This window comes from Melopsittacus undulatus, chromosome 12, assembly GCF_012275295.1.
Source record: "Melopsittacus undulatus isolate bMelUnd1 chromosome 12, bMelUnd1.mat.Z, whole genome shotgun sequence".
NCBI classification, from domain to species: Eukaryota; Metazoa; Chordata; class Aves; order Psittaciformes; family Psittaculidae; genus Melopsittacus; species Melopsittacus undulatus.
Genome location: NC_047538.1, coordinates 13,718,009 through 13,738,537, shown reverse-complemented (window position 1 = coordinate 13,738,537; position 20,529 = coordinate 13,718,009). Strand labels below are relative to the sequence as shown.

General features: G+C 40.3%; 1 protein-coding gene across 2 annotated transcripts in view; it reads left to right on the top strand.

The window, feature by feature from the left end:
• Window positions 1-20,318, top strand: part of CLTCL1 (clathrin heavy chain like 1) — a 36,369-nt gene extending 16,051 nt beyond the window's left edge. Inside the window, exons 8-33 of one of the 2 annotated variants that reach the window (XM_031047764.2) lie at window positions 255-455; window positions 578-730; window positions 1,377-1,499; window positions 2,157-2,294; window positions 2,494-2,658; window positions 3,065-3,245; window positions 3,618-3,781; window positions 4,497-4,622; window positions 4,926-5,068; window positions 5,653-5,887; window positions 7,726-7,848; window positions 8,256-8,401; window positions 8,772-8,955; window positions 9,523-9,715; window positions 10,217-10,374; window positions 10,468-10,632; window positions 10,978-11,085; window positions 11,443-11,610; window positions 11,694-11,843; window positions 12,631-12,762; window positions 13,109-13,219; window positions 13,787-13,957; window positions 14,732-14,953; window positions 17,916-17,995; window positions 18,398-18,486; window positions 19,003-20,318. In XM_031047764.2, coding sequence (XP_030903624.1) covers window positions 255-455; window positions 578-730; window positions 1,377-1,499; window positions 2,157-2,294; window positions 2,494-2,658; window positions 3,065-3,245; window positions 3,618-3,781; window positions 4,497-4,622; window positions 4,926-5,068; window positions 5,653-5,887; window positions 7,726-7,848; window positions 8,256-8,401; window positions 8,772-8,955; window positions 9,523-9,715; window positions 10,217-10,374; window positions 10,468-10,632; window positions 10,978-11,085; window positions 11,443-11,610; window positions 11,694-11,843; window positions 12,631-12,762; window positions 13,109-13,219; window positions 13,787-13,957; window positions 14,732-14,953; window positions 17,916-17,995; window positions 18,398-18,486; window positions 19,003-19,118 — 3,945 coding nt within the window. In that variant the 3' untranslated portion in view covers window positions 19,119-20,318. The remainder of the gene's footprint in view (window positions 1-254; window positions 456-577; window positions 731-1,376; window positions 1,500-2,156; window positions 2,295-2,493; window positions 2,659-3,064; window positions 3,246-3,617; window positions 3,782-4,496; window positions 4,623-4,925; window positions 5,069-5,652; window positions 5,888-7,725; window positions 7,849-8,255; window positions 8,402-8,771; window positions 8,956-9,522; window positions 9,716-10,216; window positions 10,375-10,467; window positions 10,633-10,977; window positions 11,086-11,442; window positions 11,611-11,693; window positions 11,844-12,630; window positions 12,763-13,108; window positions 13,220-13,786; window positions 13,958-14,731; window positions 14,954-17,915; window positions 17,996-18,397; window positions 18,487-19,002) is intronic. The other variant, XM_005147762.4, reaches the window with a different exon arrangement.
• The last annotated feature ends 211 nt before the right edge of the window (window positions 20,319-20,529 follow it).

Sequence of the window (20,529 nt, the reverse complement as noted above, 5' to 3'; positions counted from 1 at the left end):
TTACTACGCTGCAGTTTGGTGATTGTTGTAATATCCTGTATCCCATAAAGAACCATGTGCTGTACTCATCCAAGCACAGACTGGACTTGCTGTGGCCACTGACTTCTTCCTAGAGCATCATTGGTTTGAATAATGTTCACCCTGAAGGCTTAAGAGGAGATGCTTCAGTGTAAAGCTTAACACCTAGATTTTGACTAATATTATTCAACCTTCATTAATTAAACTTTGCTTCTCTCTATCTTGTGCCTCTGTAGGGAATCCTACGTACTAGTGATACAATCAGGAAGTTCCAAAGTGTACCAGCTCAGCCTGGGCAGGCCTCACCCCTGCTCCAGTACTTTGGCATATTGCTTGACCAGGGGCAGCTGAACAAGTTTGAGTCTCTAGAACTCTGTCGCCCTGTCCTACAGCAGGGCCGCAAGCAGCTTCTGGAGAAGTGGCTGAAGGAAGACAAGGTAGGCTTGATCTGACACTAGCTTTAATCTTGTTGCCTTGTAACAACTGTGTGAACAATACTTCTGTTGATACTACCATCTCTGAGTTGTTGTGCTTGACAAAATACCACTTTTGACTTCAGCTGGAGTGCTCAGAGGAGCTGGGAGACTTGGTGAAGACAGCTGACCCAACCCTTGCACTCAGTGTCTATCTTCGTGCTAATGTGCCAAACAAAGTGATTCAGTGCTTCGCTGAAACTGGTCAATTCCAGAAAATAGTGCTGTATGCTAAAAAGGTAAAGTTGTTTATCACAAACTGCTAGGCTCTATCTTAAGTTGAATGTGTACATTCTCAAGCTATCTTCTGTGAGATAAGTTTAATTCCTGTTACTTAAAACTGATAAGTAGGCAAGATTGAGAGAGTGTTTTTCTTCATTGTCATAGTGCAAATCATAGTGTACAACTAAGGTCTGAGCAGTCTGCAAAAAATTAAATTGAGAACATCTGGGATTTTATGAGCTATCAAATTAATGGACTGGCTCAAGCTTATTCTAGAGAATAAAGATAAGAGTTCTCCTAAACTCATGAGACTGTTTTTGACAGATGACAAAACAGTTTGCCAGATGTCCACTTGTAAATTTAGGACATTACTTAATAGATAGTACCTTAAGACTGCTGAAAGATTTGTAAATTGATTTTGAATGATTTAGAAGTTTTCTAAGTAGAAAGAGAGAAGCCCTGGCACAAGTTCGGTTGCTAAGTAGGTGAATACTGAATTTCTGTGTGAATAGAGAAGTGGTGCTTTTGTCTGAGAATTCCTGGAAGATAGGGGTTGGGCATGGCAACCTTGCAACAGTTCATACTGCCGATGTTAAAAGAATCTGAAGGCTTAAGGACATGTAAAGCTTCCCAAACATGCGTGACTGTTTCTGAAATCTCTAGGTTGGCTATACCCCAGACTGGATCTTCTTACTGAGAAGTGTGATGAGAGTCAGTCCAGATCAAGGCCTGCAGTTTTCTCAGATGCTGGTACAGGATGAGGAGCCACTGGCTAACATTAACCAGGTGATGCCTACAACAAGAGTACTGGTCTCTTTCTAGACAGAGGTAATAGCATAGTACCATTCTGGGAACTGGTAAGGCCAGTTCAAGTCCTTAGTTGGGTTGGTTAGAAAAGTGACTAAATTATTCTAGTCACATTTGGTTATGATTAAGTCTTTAGGAGGGAAGTGTGCTCTCAAGTTCTTGTGAAAGTTTTCTGACTTACTACTGTGATACTGATAGTGAATCTGCCACAGTCTTACTCGAAGCAATAGTGTTACTGTCCTACTGATGGCTTTAATGAAGCATACATTAACTCGTATCATGTAGAGTACTTAGAGGAAGATGAGCACATAAATTTAGGTTGAATGCTGCTGCCAGTGGCCACTTCTGGTTAAATGGACAGAGAAATAAGGCAACAATTTGCATTATTAAATACTTGAAGCTACTTTTAGAAAGTCTTGGCTTTTCTTTTAACTGCTATCCCAACAAGAGAGAAGGGCTGGGATTTGCATGCTGTGTTAAAACTATGTAATAGAGTGAGTAGCAAAATCTGGGCAAAACCAAAGGGAATATAGGATTGTAGCAGCTGTGATGAGCTGCCTTTCTAGCCAGGCCATTAGTATATACACATAAATGTACACGGGTATATATAGACCCCCTTCTCTGACTTCTCAACAGATTGTGGATGTATTCATGGAGAACAGTCTTATTCAGCAGTGCACATCATTTCTGTTGGATGCCCTGAAGAATAACCGCCCTGCAGAAGGTCACCTTCAGACTCGTCTCCTGGAAATGAATTTGATTCATGCCCCACAGGTAAGACCTCTTAACTTAGTTTTTGGAAAAAGTCAGGGGAAGACAGGAGTAGGCTTGCACAAGTATTATGTGTGATTTTGACATCTAGTAGTTTAGCAAATTCAAAGACTATTAGTGAGTCACTGCTGTGACTCAACAGCTTTTAGGTTGAGTTGCTATGATTCTTTTGACAGTCTGAATATGAAATGTAATCTCCTAGGTTGCAGATGCCATTCTTGGAAACCAAATGTTTACACACTATGATCGTGCTCATATTGCCCAGTTATGTGAAAAGGCAGGCTTGCTCCAGCGGGCTTTGGAACACTACACAGATCTCTATGATATTAAACGTGCTGTTGTTCATACTCACCTCTTGAATCCTGAGGTAAGTCTGTTGCACAGAATAAGAAAGTGAACGCTTAAGTGAAGCAAATGCTCTTTAGCAGTTCTTTAGCTGCTAAAATCTCTGCAGCTGCTAGAAGATGGATTGTAGATACTGAAGTGTCACACATAGCTGTGATTCAAGAACATTTGTCCAGTTAATGATAAAACTGTAATCTGTACTTTTGGTGGCTTAAATCTGACCTCAGTTTCCTGGGTGGACCTTTAAAATCTTTCTTTGAGTATGCATTTCTGTAGTTACAAAGATGGTGGATGTGTTTAAGCCTTAGGCCTTAGCAGATAGAAGGACCTCTCTAGTAGCTGGGGTAGAAACTCCAGCTAGTTGCAATATTTTAGAAGACAATCAAATACTGTATAATTTACTGAGTAAAAATTATTTCTCTTTGCAGTGGCTTGTGAACTTCTTTGGCTCCCTCTCAGTTGAAGACTCTGTGGAATGTTTGCGTGCCATGCTGTCAGCCAACATTAGGCAAAACCTGCAGCTCTGTGTGCAAGTTGCTTCTAAATACCATGAGCAGCTTGGTACCCAGTCTCTTGTGGAGCTTTTTGAATCTTTCAAAAGCTATGAAGGTACAGTATTAGAGGGAAGCAGCTTACTTAGAAGCACTACTTGATTGAAACTAATACTAAGGATTATAACTTTTACAGGAGAGGTACTTGTCACTTGTCCTAAGGTGACTGCACCTTAGGATGCATTTAGTGAAGTGAGCTCATCACGGTGAGTTCCAGGGGTAGCTTGTTCTAGATAGTTTCTTAACCCTCCTGAGTAAAGATAAGAAAGGTGAAACCTGAAATAAGGGGAAAAATCCTTATGACTTCTCCTACAGTTGAATGGAAGCTACTCTCCCTGCAGGGTTGAAATAAGTCGTAAGCTGAAGCCTGTACAGTCTGCATTTGCTTCACTTATTCTTTCAACTTTGTTAAAAATGTGACTCTTTCTAGGACTGTTCTATTTCTTGGGTTCCATTGTAAACTTCAGCCAGGATCCAGATGTTCACTTCAAGTACATCCAGGCAGCTTGCAAGACCGGTCAGATAAAGGAAGTGGAAAGAATCTGCCGTGAAAGTAACTGCTATAACCCAGAACGGGTGAAGAACTTCCTGAAGGTAAATATTCTGTCCAGTAGATTGAGCAGTTCTCTGTATGTTTTGCTTAGCAGCAGAACTAGGGCCTTCCAGTGGAGGAAAATACCAGCTCAAGGTTTAGCTGGCATGGCTGCAAGCAGTCTACTGTGTAGCTGGAATAGGAGCCTGATCCTATTCCAGACATATAACAAGCTTCCTTTGGGAAAATAAGCTCAAATTCACCATTCCTTTATAACTAGCCTGTATGATATAACTTGTACCAAACTCGAGAATATGTTGTCACCTAAAAAATAGTTCAATTCAGTCTGGCAGAAGGCAAGAATACGCTGAAGTATTCAGCAGGAGCTTTATCAAGGCAAGACAAAGCTCATTAAAACTAGAATCAACCTATATTACAACACTTTGCATGCTTTGTAACTGGTAAAAGGGGATTTTAGTGCCATTTCATTTTGCATTGCTAAGTGCTTGGCCCAGCAACTGTCTTCTGAGTTGATATGTGAATTGATAGTAATTTTGAAGCTAGAGATGTAGGCCTAATGTGGCACTTCATGAAAAGCCTAAACTTTAAAACTCAGCTGAAAGATGGACTGCATGGTGATCATAGTGGATAACTTGCTTTTGAAGCTAGTTGTCTGCTTGGCAGTCTTGAATTTGAATGTAATGGTCAGACTTTCCTGCTTTGAAAACACTTCAGCAAATGGTGGTTGCTTAATTTTGTTCTTTGTACACAATACAGGAGGCAAAGCTCACAGACCAGCTTCCTCTGATCATTGTCTGTGATCGATTTGATTTTGTTCATGACCTGGTCCTGTACTTATATCGCAATAACCTGCAGAAGTATATAGAGATTTATGTACAGAAGGTAAGGAGAATCCAGTCTTAAGCTCTTGCTCTTTCCTTTCTTAGAAGGAGCTTAACTTTCAGTAGACTAAAGCAGATCTGCTGTATTTTTTTTTATGCTCATACACCATGCAAAGTCTTTTGTCTATTACAAATCTGTAAGTGTAGTTTTTCCTGGAATGTCTATACACATGTGTTAGTAACTTAACATTTTCTGCTGTAAAGCATAGTTTAAATTGCTAACTAGAACTTTCCCTTGTGGAATACTGGGGGTGGGTTGTTGGTAATTCTAATAACTAATTTTAATGATGGTGGCTTATTCTAGGTGAATCCTAGCCGTATACCAGCAGTGGTTGGAGGGCTTCTTGATGTGGATTGTTCTGAAGATGTTATTAAGAACTTGATCATGGTGGTTAGAGGCCAGTTCTCCACAGATGAGCTGGTGGCTGAAGTGGAAAAAAGAAATCGGTAACACGAATGTATCTGTAGACACCAGTGTTGGGCTTTCATGACCCTGCTATACACCCAAGTTGGATTGGATGGAGTTTTGTTGAATGATACAATGCTAATATTATGTTTCCTTATAGAAAAGCAGCTTAGATTTGTTAGTAACTCTTGATTATTTGGGCCATATAGGAGTGCCTGACAGCACTACATGATGGATAACATGACTTTGAACACTTCCTGTACAGCCAACCATGGGATGTGCCTTCAGAGTAAATCTGAATAGAACTGTCTTAACAGTCGTCTCGTAAGCACACAGCAGCTTGTGTAATTAGCTTGTAGTTACCTGTAAAATGAACAAATAGCTTCAAGTATGAAGAGCCAGCTCAGAACAACTGAAAGACTGCAAAATTAGGTGTATTTTCAGCCTCCCCTGATAGTAAATTGCAGATCTGCCCTCCATTCAAGACTTGTTAAAAACAACTGCCTGGTCTTTGCTTTTAAGTCTAACCAGCAGCCTTTCTTGATGGGAAAGCCAGGTATTAATGGGTAGCTGTCAAGCATACCTCAGTCTGACTTATAAACCTAAAATGTTTGCTTTTTCAAAGGCTTAAGCTGCTGTTGCCATGGCTTGAATCAAGGATTCATGAAGGCTGTGAAGAACCTGCGACTCATAATGCCTTAGCCAAAATCTACATTGACAGTAATAATAATCCAGAGCGGTTCCTTCGTGAGAATCCTTACTATGACAGCCGTGTAGTTGGCAAATATTGTGAGAAGAGGGACCCTCATCTGGCCTGCGTTGCTTATGAGAGAGGGCAATGTGATCTGGAACTCATAAAGGTTAGAAAACCTCCATTTATAAACATGTTAAAGAACTATTTGCTGCCTGAAGTGGAATCCTAGCTGGCTATTTGTCTAACATTTGCAGAATCCCGTCTTGTATTCTCAGGAGTTGAGGTAGACAGTTTTTTTATATGGAGACAATAATTTTTATATTGATCAGAACTCCTATGCTTTGTGTCCAAACTAAAAGCTTTTAACTCTGCACCTTTAAGGTACTATCCATGTCTTTCATCCACTGATTCTGCTCAAAACTAAATAGTTTACTGAGCTCAGGTAATGAACATGCCTACTGCTAAAGCTTTGTTAATTTGTGTTCTTCTCTGAGCCTTGAGCACTTGATCAGCAGAAGGGACCTGCCTGACCCTACAGTGGGAGAAAAAGATTCCCTGAAACTAGAATGGGACTTGTAATTTTCCCTTACTGTGGCTGACCCTTAGATTGCTCCATTATTTAAGTAGAATTAGGAAAATAAATGTTGACAGTCAAACTGCAAGGACTTACTCTGATAGCATTCCTCTGCTATCTTAAGCTTGTTGATTCTTAGAACCTCCCTCAGAAGTTCAGGGGCAAGTGAAATTCCCAGGGTTCTCCAAACACATCCTAACTTCAAACTGAACACCAGAGCTTAATGCCAGACTGTAGTGTTTGTGACTGTTGAGAAAGAAAACATTCTCCTCCTACCTGCGCTTCCATACTCGTATGTGCAAAGAATGTCAGCTGTGTGGGGGTAAGAACTAGCCATTTTGTCCTGGTTGAAAGGAAATAAATGCCTACACTGTGAGTGTTAGAATGGTGGTATAATCCAGGCTTGCTGCTGAAAATGGATGACTTTCCAGCCTGAAGCATCTATTTTTGAAGTAATATCTTCTTTGTAGCTGTAAAAAGAAATGGCTGGCTATGCATGGCTCTTATTTTGGGATATGAAGGTGGCTCTGAGATTTTTTTTTTTTTACTAGGAAACATTGCTAGGATAAGCTTTAACTTTCTAGTTAGCCATAAAAACCTGTCAGTACCAGTTTCTTCCTTGAACTGATGCTCTGAGCAGGTGTTTCTGGTTATGAAAAGATTATCCTCCTGTAATGATTTTTCTTCAGACTTTGTTGCCTCTTAGAGGGCTCAGCTGCTGCAACTAGTAGGTGTACAACATAAAGCAAAATTGTGCTACTACTGATTTGCTTACAGCAAAATATTTGAGATTCCAGGAGCTAATCTGGAAACTAACAAAACATGTCCTATTGGTAGAAAATCAAATAAGTCTTCAGGCTTCTACTCTTCTAGTTGAAAATTGAAGCTAGGGGTACTAATAGGATCATAACTCATAACTGTTCCTTACTGCACTTCGGTAAGAGATTTCACATTTATTCTCTGCCCTTAACATTTTTAACAGAGGAGTATAAGCCACTTGCTACTCTGAGCACTTCTAGTGTAAAGCTAATGATACCAAACCTGTAACCAATTTCTAGCTTTAAACACCAGCACTATTCCTCAGTTCACTACTTAACACTGCCCAGGCAAGTGGCTCCCTTTTTAGATTTAAAACTTAAGTTCTTCAGGCTTCTGCAGGTCTTCACTTCAAACAGAAGCAAGTAGTTACTGTGAAGCCACTGTCACGGTATTTGTGTTGGGCAAAAACAAGAGAAGCTATAGAAATTCTGCTGGAGACCTTCTCCATGAGCCTTCCAGATCAGAGGTTGGGTAAGAACCTGTCTGTGACATTTAGTATTGGTCAGCAATTAGTTCTAGTCAGTCTTCTAGACTGCCTGATTCATAGCTAGCTAAATATGTCTTGTGGTACTGACCTTTCACATTAATGCTAATGTTTGTAACTTCTACAGGTCTGCAATGAGAACTCACTGTTTAAGAGTGAGGCTCGCTATCTGGTGCGCAGGAAGGATCCTGAGCTCTGGGCAAATGTTCTGGAAGAAAACAACCCATTCAGGCGACAGCTTATTGACCAGGTACAGCACAAAGGCTGAACTTTCAGTTCAGGATGTCTAAGAAATATTATGGAGTGCTGAAGTAACTGTCTTTATTTAGCAAGGTTTCTAGAGGCACCATCTCAACCATACAGAAATTTGTAACAGTGTGAATGGCAGGTGCTAATTCTGACCTTCATGGTCAGAAAATTTAGTTACCAGTAAGATATTATTTCTGTCCTGTGGATTGATCTATGTCTAGTGAATTTGCTCCATGTACAGACCCAGGGTGTGACTTTAATAGCTATATCCAGTATAGAAGTGGCTCTTTTTGCTGTCTGTGATGAAATATTGTGAAGTTCTGTAGCCTTAATTTGTGGTTCACTGGAATAGGTTGGCAAATTTCTCATTTGTGGAAAACATTTATTCTTTCTTCCCTTCAAAACCAGGTTGTCCAGACAGCTTTATCAGAGACACAGGATCCAGAGGAGGTTTCTGTAACTGTGAAAGCTTTCATGACTGCTGACCTGCCAAATGAATTGATTGAGTTACTGGAAAAAATTGTCTTGGATAATTCTGTATTCAGTGAACACAGGTAAGAAGAAAGCTTTGTCCACAGGTTTAGTCTATTAAGTGCCCTTTTTAAGGTTGAAGTAACCTGAGTTATTAGTAGGTTGTAAGACCTAAGCATTCTTAAATGTGTAATCGGGTGAAAAAGCAGAAAAAGTGCTCTGTGCTTTAAGAACAGAGCTAGTTCACACCATGCAGTTAGCAGTGATATGTTGAGAAAACACTTGATAGTGGTAAGCAATTTTTCTGAAGACAGGTATCAGAGGTTCTCAATCTGGGGATAAAAGGTGGTTGCTAGTGCCAGCAAGAGAGTATATTTTTTGCATGTACAATATATGTCACTCAGGCAGGTGTAACCTGCAATGCTTATAGCCCATGCCTTCTGTTAACCAAAGGAATCTCCAGAATCTGCTGATCCTGACTGCCATTAAGGCTGACCGCACTCGTGTGATGGAATACATCAATCGACTGGATAACTATGATGCCCCAGATATTGCAAACATTGCCATCAGTAATGAGCTGTATGAAGAAGCCTTTGCTATATTTAGAAAATTTGATGTTAATACTTCAGCAATACAGGTGAGGTTGGTTTCTGCATGAAGGTATAGAGTGTCAGTAACAGAATGCAGAGTATACTGTTATTGATTCTCAAGGAGTGATCATCACTTAAATCATTAAGACTTGAGATGTACAGATCCTGTGTGATACCAAGTTGCAGGGAGAAGTGGGATTATATGCAAAGAATTGCAAAAAAAAGGTCAAAATAAAGATTTCAGGGGTTGATCGGGTCAAAATAATAAAAAACTTTTGGGGTTTTGTACTTGTGTGCTTGGGGTATGTGCACTGCATTTGATTGAGTGTGACTGCCTTGGAGACTCGTACTTGAAAGGTACAGGAGAAGCAAATGCTACTAGGCATTGTATTCAGGCCACCAATACTGACTCCTGTAAGATAGAGGAGAAATCGGTAGCAGTAAGAGTCTTATTCTTGCTGCCTCTACTTCACTGGGCAGAAATGGTTGTTCTCCAAGCAGTTAGCTTCACATTGCTTACCCAGAACAGTGTATACACATGAAGGAAGAGTTCTGTTAGAAAGGACAATGTTATAAAACTTTGATTTTTAACTTGCAACTTCAATTTCAAACAGGTGCTGATCGAGCACATTGGCAACTTGGACCGTGCTTATGAATTTGCAGAGCGGTGTAATGAACCAGCAGTATGGAGCCAGCTAGCCAGAGCACAGCTCCAGAAGGACTTGGTGAAAGAAGCCATTGACTCCTATATAAAGGCAGATGATCCATCTGCCTACATGGAAGTTGTTCAGGCAGCAAATAGAAATGGTAATGCAAAGCATCCTCAAACTTTAGATTGATATGGGCTAGGTTATTGCATCCACATAAAGTAGCAGGGTTTCTTGAGGCTTACAAATTCTGTTTCAGAGGAAATGGGAACAGTGAGTGCGTGGAATCGATGAGTCAATGTTTAGTGAAATTCCTGTCAACAAGCTTGTCTGTGTTGCTATGCCAAAGATAGACCTTCCTGTGGAGATATTTTAGGTAATACCAGTCCAAATTATTGCCAAGTGTAATGTATTTATTTAGCTGTATGTAGCAGAATCTCTTTGCCAGCTGGATTGTAGAATAATTGCAAGAAGTTCAGCCTTATGTGAAGGTGACTTGGTACTGTGACAGGGAATTCTGTAACTCAAATGCAAATGGCTTAGTGTCATGATAGAGGAAATTCTTGAAGCTACTAGTAAAAACTGTTCTTAAGGTGGGCAAGGTGAGCAATATACAGAATGACTAAATAAGGGGACCTTAAATATCTTTTCTCTCTTCAAGATAACTGGGAGGACCTTGTCAAGTTCTTGCAGATGGCCAGGAAGAAGGCTAGAGAGTCCTATGTAGAGACAGAACTTATTTTTGCTTTGGCAAAAACTAATCGTCTGTCAGAACTAGAAGAGTTTATTAGTGGCCCTAATAATGCCCATATACAACAGGTATGTCTTAATCCGCAAGAACCATGTATGATGCTACATAGCTGATTCCTGATTCTTGTTGTTACCTTTGTTTGCCTTGAACTTCTAATCCAGGTTGGTGATCGCTGTTACGAAGAGGGGATGTATGAGGCTGCAAAACTACTTTATAACAATGTGTCTAACTTTGCTCGACTGGCATCTACCTTGGTGCACCTTGGAGAGTATCAGGCAGCAGTGGACAGTGGCCGCAAAGCCAATAGCACAAGGACATGGAAAGAGGTAACTTAAACTCAGGTTTATTAATAGCCTTTAGAAACGTGCTTTATTGTTGTTTCTGAGCATCTTGCTTTAGTTCTGATAGTAGCTTGCTAACTGTTTCTGGCTATAAAGTATGTCTGTAGCTTTATAAGCTGTAATTTCACTGAAGATGATAAAGTTGAATTTCAAAACAATGCAAAATCAGAGACTTCAGTTCCAGAACAAGCAGCATGGAAATACCAACTTGGAACTGTATGTAAGCCTCAAATTTGGTAAAGCTTTGCTAATGAAGTTCCCCTTTAATATAAGGAGATTAAGAATTGCTGTGTTCTGCTGTTAACTGACTATTGCTAACTCTCATTACAGGTGTGCTTCGCCTGTGTAGATGGAGAAGAATTCCGCTTGGCACAGATTGGTGGTTTACACATAGTCATCCATGCTGATGAACTTGAAGAGCTGATCAGCTACTATCAGGTTAGACTACTGTAAAATCCTAGAAGTCTCTAGACAGCAGACTTGTATCTGCTGCTGAAGTGGTCACAGATAACACCTCCTACTCTGTGGAGCTGATCTTTAAAATCATTCTTCCTCCACCTCAATTTCTTAATAGCTGCATGCACTTTTTTCTGTAGTAATGGAAGGGTGATGGTTTTCACTGTCCCATCATTTACATTTCTGTTTTCTCACTGGAATAATGTCTTAGAAATCTAAGCACTCTCATTTGGAGAGAGAAAAAAAGCATGTTGGATGTAAATAAATATGCATTTTAGTGAGTTTTAAGTGCCAGCTGGTCATAAATTTGCAATTAATCCTTATTTTCCAAACATCCAGGATCGTGGATATTTTGAAGAACTGATTGGCCTCTTGGAAGCTGCTTTGGGCCTAGAGCGTGCTCACATGGGCATGTTTACTGAACTTGCCATCTTATACTCCAAATTCAAGCCTCAGAAAATGAGGGAACATCTGGAGCTCTTCTGGTCTAGAGTTAATATTCCAAAGGTATGCAGTAAGGTAGCTGGACTGCAAGTAAAGGTGGAAAGTTGTCAGTGAATCAAATTGATATTTTTGTTTGGTTTTATTAGGTGCTCAGAGCTGCAGAACAGGCTCATCTCTGGGCAGAACTTGTATTCCTCTATGACAAGTATGAGGAGTATGACAATGCAATAATCACTATGATGAATCATCCCACTGATGCCTGGAAGGAAGGACAGTTTAAAGACATAATTGCTAAGGTAAGTAACTAGTTAACTGAAAGTGCTGAAAGCTTCTTTCAGAATTGAGGCAAAAATGCACAACAGAATTACTATTTTGGGAATGAATTTTCTTAAGCTACTGCTCTATTTTCCTGCTGTACTTAAAACAACTTCCCATCAGTTTACCATAAGAATTAATCTAATCTTACACCCTTCATTTTCTGCTGTGCAGCACATTTTGTTGAGTGGCAGCAGCAAGCTCAGAATGTTTTCAGAGACTGCTCAGGATCATAGGTCACAAGCAAGAGGCATAACCTCGTTAATACCTTTGAGCTGACTGCTGGCTTAGTCTGAGGTTCTGACTGGTTTTGAAAGATATCTGCAAATGTTTCCAGCTGCTTCAGTGTGAGAATTGTGGTCTCATAAATAGTGAATGATGGATAGTTTAGACAAGATTTGAGACTGAATGCATTCTTATTGGTCTTAAGGGTTTCAAGGCAACAACTTAAACTGGTTAAGGCTACAGCCTTTACTGGTTTCAGGAGTTCAGCAAATGGTCATGTTAGCTGTATTGGGATCTTGGACGCGCCAGGATCTTTTCAACTGTTGATGGGTTAGAATTAGTTTGTAGTACCCCTGGTAAGCAGATGGCACAAGAAGTCATAAGACAAACAATAATTCTGCATGTAGGTGTAACACTTCTGGCCTCTAAAAGGAAACTTCAGCTTTTGTTTAGGAGTCAGATAAATTTTGTGCCAAGTGGTCCCAACTAAGCACCTTTAGGCTTACTTGTGAGGAAGTGCTAACTACTGTTTATCCACATCAGGTTGCCAATGTGGAGCTGTACTACAAAGCCTTGCAGTTCTACTTAGACTACAAACCTCTGCTGATCAATGATCTCCTGCTTGTATTATCTCCACGACTGGATCACACCAGAACAGTCAATTTTTTCTCAAAGGTGAGTTTGGGAGATGGTAGATGAACAAGAAATCCTCTTGCTCAAGTTAAGTCTCTGGCTGGAAAAGAAGAATTGACATCTGCCTAGGTAGCTTTCCCTTCAGTACAAAGGACTGAGAAGCAACCTGATCCTGGTCTGATATGGGAAACACTGGAAGAGTTTGTGTAACTGGCATAGGGGGCTCTTTTATTTTACTTCCAGCAATACAAGGTGCATTGAAGGCTTGTGACAGTAAGCATAAACTCTTGCAATAACAAGTAGGAATCTGCTTCAGGAATAAGAAGTGTCATGGAATCATAGAATGATTTGGGTCGGTACACTTACATTGGAAACCTCTTAATTCCAGGTTAATCAGCTACTTTTAGTGAAGCCTTATCTACGTTCAGTCCAGAACCACAACAACAAAGGAGTTAATGAAGCTCTAAACAACCTTTTAACAGAGGAGGAAGATTTCCAGGTGAGCCCCACAAAGTAGATTGCTAGGCCTGAGGGATGCTTCTCTTTCTCCAACAACCAAGAAAAGGCCATAGTTTGGATATTCCCAAGCTGACACAGTAATTCTTTAGAGTAGAAGACAACTTCTGCAATAGAGGGGGGGTGGAATTGGGTCCTTTGCAGACAGGAGTCTTGAGACACTGATTTGCAAACAAAGCAGGTGCCAGAGTTGTTTTTCTCAGAACAGACTTCACAAAGGTCAGTGTCTGTACTCCTCTGGGCAAGGCTTCTGCAAACAGATTTGCTTCTCGCCCAACTGGCTGCTGTTTGGAAGATACTTTGTCTTCTTAAGGTAACTAGCTTCTCTGTTCTATGAAGTGGAGCCAGTATGACCAAGTTAGCATCTTGCTTTGTTAAAAATCATCTTTTGAAGAGATGTATGAGATACACAGAATAAACAAGCTGTAGCCATAGTATCAACATCCAGCTGGCAGAACCTAAACACTTGTGCCCTGTGCTTAGATGCTTTCTACTGTAGTTCTTGTCTGCTACTATCTGGAAGCATGTGTAACAACTTTCTCTCAAATAGGGTTTGAGAGCTTCCATTGATGCCTATGACAACTTTGATAACATAACATTGGCTCAACGTCTGGAAAAGCATGAACTAATTGAATTTAGGCGTATTGCAGCATACTTGTATAAGGGTAACAACCGCTGGAAGCAGAGTGTGGAGCTGTGCAAGAAAGACCGTCTGTATAAGGTGAGTTAATGCATCCTTTCTCCCTAATGGTCAAACAAGTCTGGGCTATGAAGCATACATATTCTGGATATTAAATGTGTTTTGCTAGTTTCAGCCTTGGAGTTCTAATTTGTCTTTGCCCTTCACTTATGTTTAAGGAAAGACTTTTAGAGCAGAAGTGTTTGTAATTTCTAATGTGTATCCTAAATCTAATTTCATAGTGTTATTCTATATTTGGAGTTCTATCTATATCATTGGGCATCTGACACTGATCTGTATTGGTACAGAACATCCTCTACAGAACTGAAGACTTCCTCCCTTGTTAAGGGTACGGATGAAACATGAGAGCAGTGGTATAGTCTTCAAGCTCATAGTGAGTTCACATGGACCAGATTTTACCTACTGTGTTGGAGAGCTAGTCTTTCATCTTGCCACATAATGAGCAGTTGATGGTATAATCTCTTCTGCTCTGGGCAATCCTTAATATCCAATGGTGAGATAGGTGGGTTACCAGCAAGATTGTTTACTTCTCTGCTACAAAACTGAGCAAAATCTCACTGGGTTACTTCAGGTACTTAAGGAAAGCTTGTTGGATAATGTTAATATGCAAGTATCTGGGTTGCCTCAAAATAAGAGGACTTAGTTTAGTGCATGTAGTGTAACACCAGTCATGTTCTGTAGGAGTCAAGCTAAAGAATTCATGATATGCCAGATACCTGGCTTCTCTAGCTAGCAATAATGTAGACATAAGATGTAGAGCAAGATGTAAAGCTTAACTGCTGTTCTTTTCTGTAGGATGCTATGCAGTATGCTGCAGAGTCCAAAGATGCAGAGCTAGCTGAGAAGCTACTTCAATGGTTCCTGGAAGAAGGCAAGCAGGAGTGCTTTGCAGCTTGCCTTTTCACATGTTATGACTTGCTGCACCCAGATGTAGTACTTGAGTTGGCATGGAGGCATAACATCATGGACTTTGCAATGCCTTATTTCATCCAAGTGATGAGAGAGTACCTTACCAAAGTGAGTATTGCATAGGCTAAGAAGTTAACACTTCTAGTCTGCTGGGTGATTAGCATTATGCAAACAAGAGCTTTATGTGTGTATTTGGAATATTGTTGTTCCTCATAAGACTAAGTCTTATATAAAGTTCTGTGGGTTTAATCATTTCAGGCTAGCTAGCAAAACTTATGAATAGATGCATTAGGACTTGAAAGGTGTTCTAGTTAAACTTGTGTTTTTAACAGTGGATGTAAGCAACTGTACTTCTTCAGAGCAGCTCCATAGTTCAAGCTGAAAATTTGTGGTGAGGGTGTACTGTATCACTGTTTACTTTTAACTATGAAAATACTCTTTTCTTGTTACAGAGAATATAGCTTTTGAGTAGCTAATACTACATGCTATTCCCACATCAGCCATAAGAGTAGTCTGCTGAAGATTATTTTTTTTAAATGGAAAACAAAACTTTAGTTGGGCTGTACAATACTGATGCCAACAGCTAGTCCTCAGTTAGAGAGATGAGATACTCTGATCATATGTGGTCCTGAAACGCTTGTCTCAAACAGCTTAAAGATACTAAGCTAAGATCCTTCCTTAGAAGGATCTATGGTTGCATAGGACATCATAGGACTGTAAAGAACTCCATTAAAATGAGTAAAATAAGAGTGACTGCTTCAGGTTGCTTCTAATCATATCATGTTAAGTATTCCCCTCTGAATTTTCTTGCAGGTTGATGGGCTGTTCTATAAGGTGACACTCTGATTTCAAACTCTCTGTGTTCATTTGTGTCCCTCAATACCCTAAGTTTCTTTTACAGGAATCTAGCTGTAGCTTCTGCCAGAAGAGCAGTGTAATTTAGCTCTAACTCATTTCCTGTTCACTTTCTAATGCTAAAAGGATAACTATTCACGAACAACTTGAAAATCCAACCAGATTCTGCCGCTCATCATGGGAAACAAGCAAGTGATTGAGGAGGACTTGAGTGTTTGGGCTCCTGTTTGATACATAACAGCTATCTTGTGATGGGGAGGATGTTCTAAAATAAACAAAAGCAGTTGCCATGTAATGGGATTTGTTCCAAGTGAAAATTGCTTGTTATCCTGTAGATCATTAAAGTGTGCAGTCGTTCAGGCATTGTGACTTTGAATAGTAGCTTAAAGCTTCTGTAAACTTCTTGCCTGTTAGTATAACAAAGGTACTTGCACAGATCTAAAACACCACCTCCTCATCATATTCTGCTGAGAAACTTGCCACACAAGTTCATCTGAACTTTCATGTGAGGTTTAGGTCTAAAATAATGTTTTTTAAACTGCTGGTTGGATTTACAAGTAATCACATGTACTAAATATGGGATAACTTGTCAGAAGGAAAATCTGCATGGTGAAAGTCATTTACAGTGGAACTAATTTAGTCTGTTGAATTAACTGCAAAACATGGAACTGGAGAATGGGCTTTATAAATGTGGTATGTCTAAAATTGTCACGTAACTAACTTCAAAAGTACAAAAGAATAGACTGGTTTATCAGCAAGGGTGTGTATGTCTTCTAAAACTTACATTTCTTTTATGCATAATGAGGTGTTAAAGCACAGAGTAGCCTGTGCTTTTGAAGGAGCCAGGCACACCCAGGCTTATGACACTCATTTGGAAACCTTTTGAACATCACTTCCAGGCAGCAAATAGGCTTTTCCAGGGAGCTCCTTTGTCCCTTCTGCAAGATATCTGCTCTCAGCATGCTTGCTGTTTCTCCATCAGAGGGAGTAACTGCACTTCTGCTCAAAGTTCCGGAGTGCTTTAGGGGGAGCAGTAAAGAGACAGTGGGAATCCCAGGTCGTTAAGTAGAGCAATACAAGTTTTGTAACTGGTAGCTCTCAGTTGCTTTGATCCATAGTAATCTGCATAGTATTTGTAACACCAGTTTTCAATGTTATCCTGAAGAGCTGATAGGCTGGCAGCTGTCAGTGAACCAGTTGAAGACCTAGTGGCACTCAAATTACTGATTTGAATTGCAAACTTCAAAAAGTCCAGGGAACTGTTAAACACCAGATCTAGATAACATCTCTGAAGTATACTAAAGGCCCCCCTTGCAGCTCTTCTCGGACCAGATACTGGTTCTTGCAGTGGGAAAGGAGGATGAGTAAGTGAAATATAGTGAATGAATAGTGAAATATAGTGAAAGAACTGCCTGTATCTGGATGTGAAGCTGTATGATTTTTATGCATTGCAGTCTTTAGTGTCAATGGCTCTCTTATGGAAGACATAACTTGTTAAAACTGAGAGAAGGAAGGTAGTGTTGCCTTCTCAGTTTACTCCCCCTGCCCTCCCACATTTCAAAGCTGTGTTCAGGGCTTCTGCATTATTTAGCATAGCACTTTCACAAATGTGTTTAGCATGAACAGAGCTTTATTTGGCACAACACTGGCATCTGTATAAAGCCAATACTACTAGACCACTTTCTGTGATGGTTCTAGTTTTTCCTTTAGAAGGAATCTGTGTGAAGCTAATATGGTTAAACCAGTACTCTGCAGGCCAGGTTAGGCTTTAGTCTTAAATAAGATCAAACTTCATGGGTCTGGAATATTTGAAAATATCTGAGTGCTCTTGTTGAAGGGGAGAGGAGCTGCAAGTTAATAGATAAGTGTAGATTAGGCCCATTTGAGATCATGCTTGAAACTGCAATTTGGTGGGCTTGTTTTCTGGGTCATGAAGTTACCAGTGACTAGAATAGGGCCCCAAAACATGTTTCACTTGAAGGTAATGATGATCTCAGCTATGTTTGATAGCTATTGCTTATTGCAGTAAACCTAAAGAAATTGGGAGGGAAAGTTTGCAACATAGTTTGCTAGGAACATGCAGGCTTTCATAGTCTCCAGTTTGGACTAATAACAGGAGCACTTGCTAGCTAAGGTACCGGGCATGAAAGAGCTTCACACAATGGTGCAATTCCTAGACAAGGTCTTCATGAATCTCCTGTTCACTTCAATGTAGGTGGATAAACTTGATGCTTCTGAAAGCCTAAGAAAAGAAGAGGAACAAGTAACTGAACCCACTCCAATAGTATTTGGTAGGTGAAAGACTTGGTTTTAATTACCTATTGTCACTCTGGTCTCTTTTTGTGGAGGTAACTTAAAATGCTATCTCCTGTCAAAGCAAACTGGTTTCAACTAGATCATAAAATGGTTGTCTCTGCCAGATGAACTGCATATGTGGAAGTGACATTTCACTCTTACAGTACTTATACTCTTCAGCTAAGGTATTGCTCCTCTTACATGGCTTGGAACTCTAGCTTAGGAATAGTCTTTCAGTATGATAACAGGACAGGGGGTATCAAGGTGTGCACAACCCCAAGAATAACTTAGCATGTCAATTCTTCCTGTCATTCCTGTCTAAGAGGAATGTGTCTGCTTTCTGCTCTTCCAAGTAGAAAGGCAGACTGGCTTTCTAGCTCACCCATTTTAAGACACATGCAGCCAAAAAAGCATGGCTGCCCTCAAGTGTGCTGCTATTTTAGAAGCCCTTCTGAAGAGGCACTCTGCTAACAAGCACCTAGAAGTGGCTGGTAAGGGAAGGATGTGACTGGTTACTGTCTGATGTAAATGTTAACCTGAATTTAACATATGCATGAGGCATGTGTGGTCCTAGTGATGAAGACAAATCTGTCCAGGTATGCTCAGGCCTTCTGCAACATTCTCCAGACTGTGAGACCTAACAGATCTAACTGCTTTCTTGAATTGCTTTACTCGTCAGTTCTGACCATGCATGGATTAAATAGTATCAATTTGTTTGGCTTTCATTGTGGTCTCTTCAAAACAAGCCATGTTTATCACACCTTCAAGATCAGTTAATACTTCCCCCAGAATCCTGCCTTGCTTTGTAGTTTTCTGGTAGCAAGAGCAGATGGCCTAGGTGCCCACTCCGCAGTGCATGTTGAGTACCAGTATGATTTGTTAGTGTGTGCTTGCATAGTGACTGATGTTTAGTTAAAGCCTGTAATCCTGTCCCATAGTACACCTAACCTTAGGGAAGTTTGGATTTTTAAACTAACTTTCTTCTTTTTCCCCTCATGCTTTTCTAGGCCAGCAGCTGATGTTAACAGCAGGCCCAAGTGCAGTACCTCCCCAGGCAAACTTCCCATATGGATACACAGCACCAGGATTCACCCAGCCGCCTGTTTATGGTTTCAATATGTAACTAGCTCTCTGACAGACCTTCACTGTCTCTGTTCTCTTCTTTCCCGTCCCTTTTTAACTTCTCCAAGAAGTGTACAATGGTCCTAAAGGCACAGATGACCTTCTGTTGGCTGAACACACTTGCTGCCTGGCTCAGTGAGGAGACTTCAACGGGATGCCTGTTACTGTTATTTATTGATTATTGTCCGGTTACATTTCAACCTCTGAAAGGCAGCTTTTGTTAATGACATTGTGAGACTCTTGTCTGAAGTTAAGGCACTATTTCACTAACTCATATAGCAATAACTGCTTGAGGCCAGGGAGAAGAGAGAGTATTTTTTCTTTCTTTTGCAAAGCCCATTGACGGCAGCTGGGAAATTGCCTGGCACCAAGTTGTTAAAGCTTTAGCTGAAGCTACTGAAGTAGCAGGGTTGTTAACAATTCAGTGAAGCATCTCGTTAAAAATGAATTGTTGAAAGCTTGTGTACATCTGAGTACCCCATTTTATTTGCACTCTTACATGCAAAAGAAAATGGGCTTTCTAATACTTGTGCTCTGAATGTTTAGAGGAACATTGGGAAAGTTTCCTTTTCTGGATAATAATGCTATTGGAGTCTGTTCTGTATTTTTCTGGAGTAGATCTGAGACTTGAAGAAAATAAATCTTCTCATGCCAGAGAGAAAACACTTCCCAGATCCTTTTTGTTTAACAAGAAGAGAGCATGTTACTTATTGACGTTAAATGGTACTAAAGGAAACCTCAGCTATGTGTGGCAAGTGAACATTGGAGTGTGCATGGGCTGCCAAAGTAGTAGAGATGCAAGAGTCCAGTGTCAGGGTTGGAGAGGGGGGCACTACTAAAATACTGAGGCAGTAGAGAGGGTCCAAATCCTGACATCGTATTTGCACCTTTAACTGATTCTGGCATTGGCTTCCTGCCACGCCATGTTCTGCCCCTGTCTGGTGGGCAGAGTCAGCACCACCTGAACTATCAGGGTGTGGTGACTTGGTTCTGCTATGCTGCAGTTGTATCAACAGCATGTCCATCACCCACCTCTTTCTTTGAGAATGCCAACAGGGATGTATTATTACTTCATGCCACTTCAAATACATGTATCATTAACGTTTTATGTACTTAGATAACAATGTATAATTTATGGTTATGAATCTTGTGCTAATCTTGAATATTATAAAAGTCCAACTATAAATGTAAAACTGCAGTATCTACTGTGTGGTTCTAGTCTTAATATCTTGGGGATGGGGACTGGTTAGTAGTAATACACTACCACTGTTAGCATTAGATTTCTTAATGTGACAACTAAGGGTGTCAGGCAGGAAGAGGGAAACTTGTGCCAAATCATCTAAGATGAATGGCTTAGCAATTAAGAGGGAGTTATGGTCTCTTCACTGGACACATCAGCATGCTTTGTCACA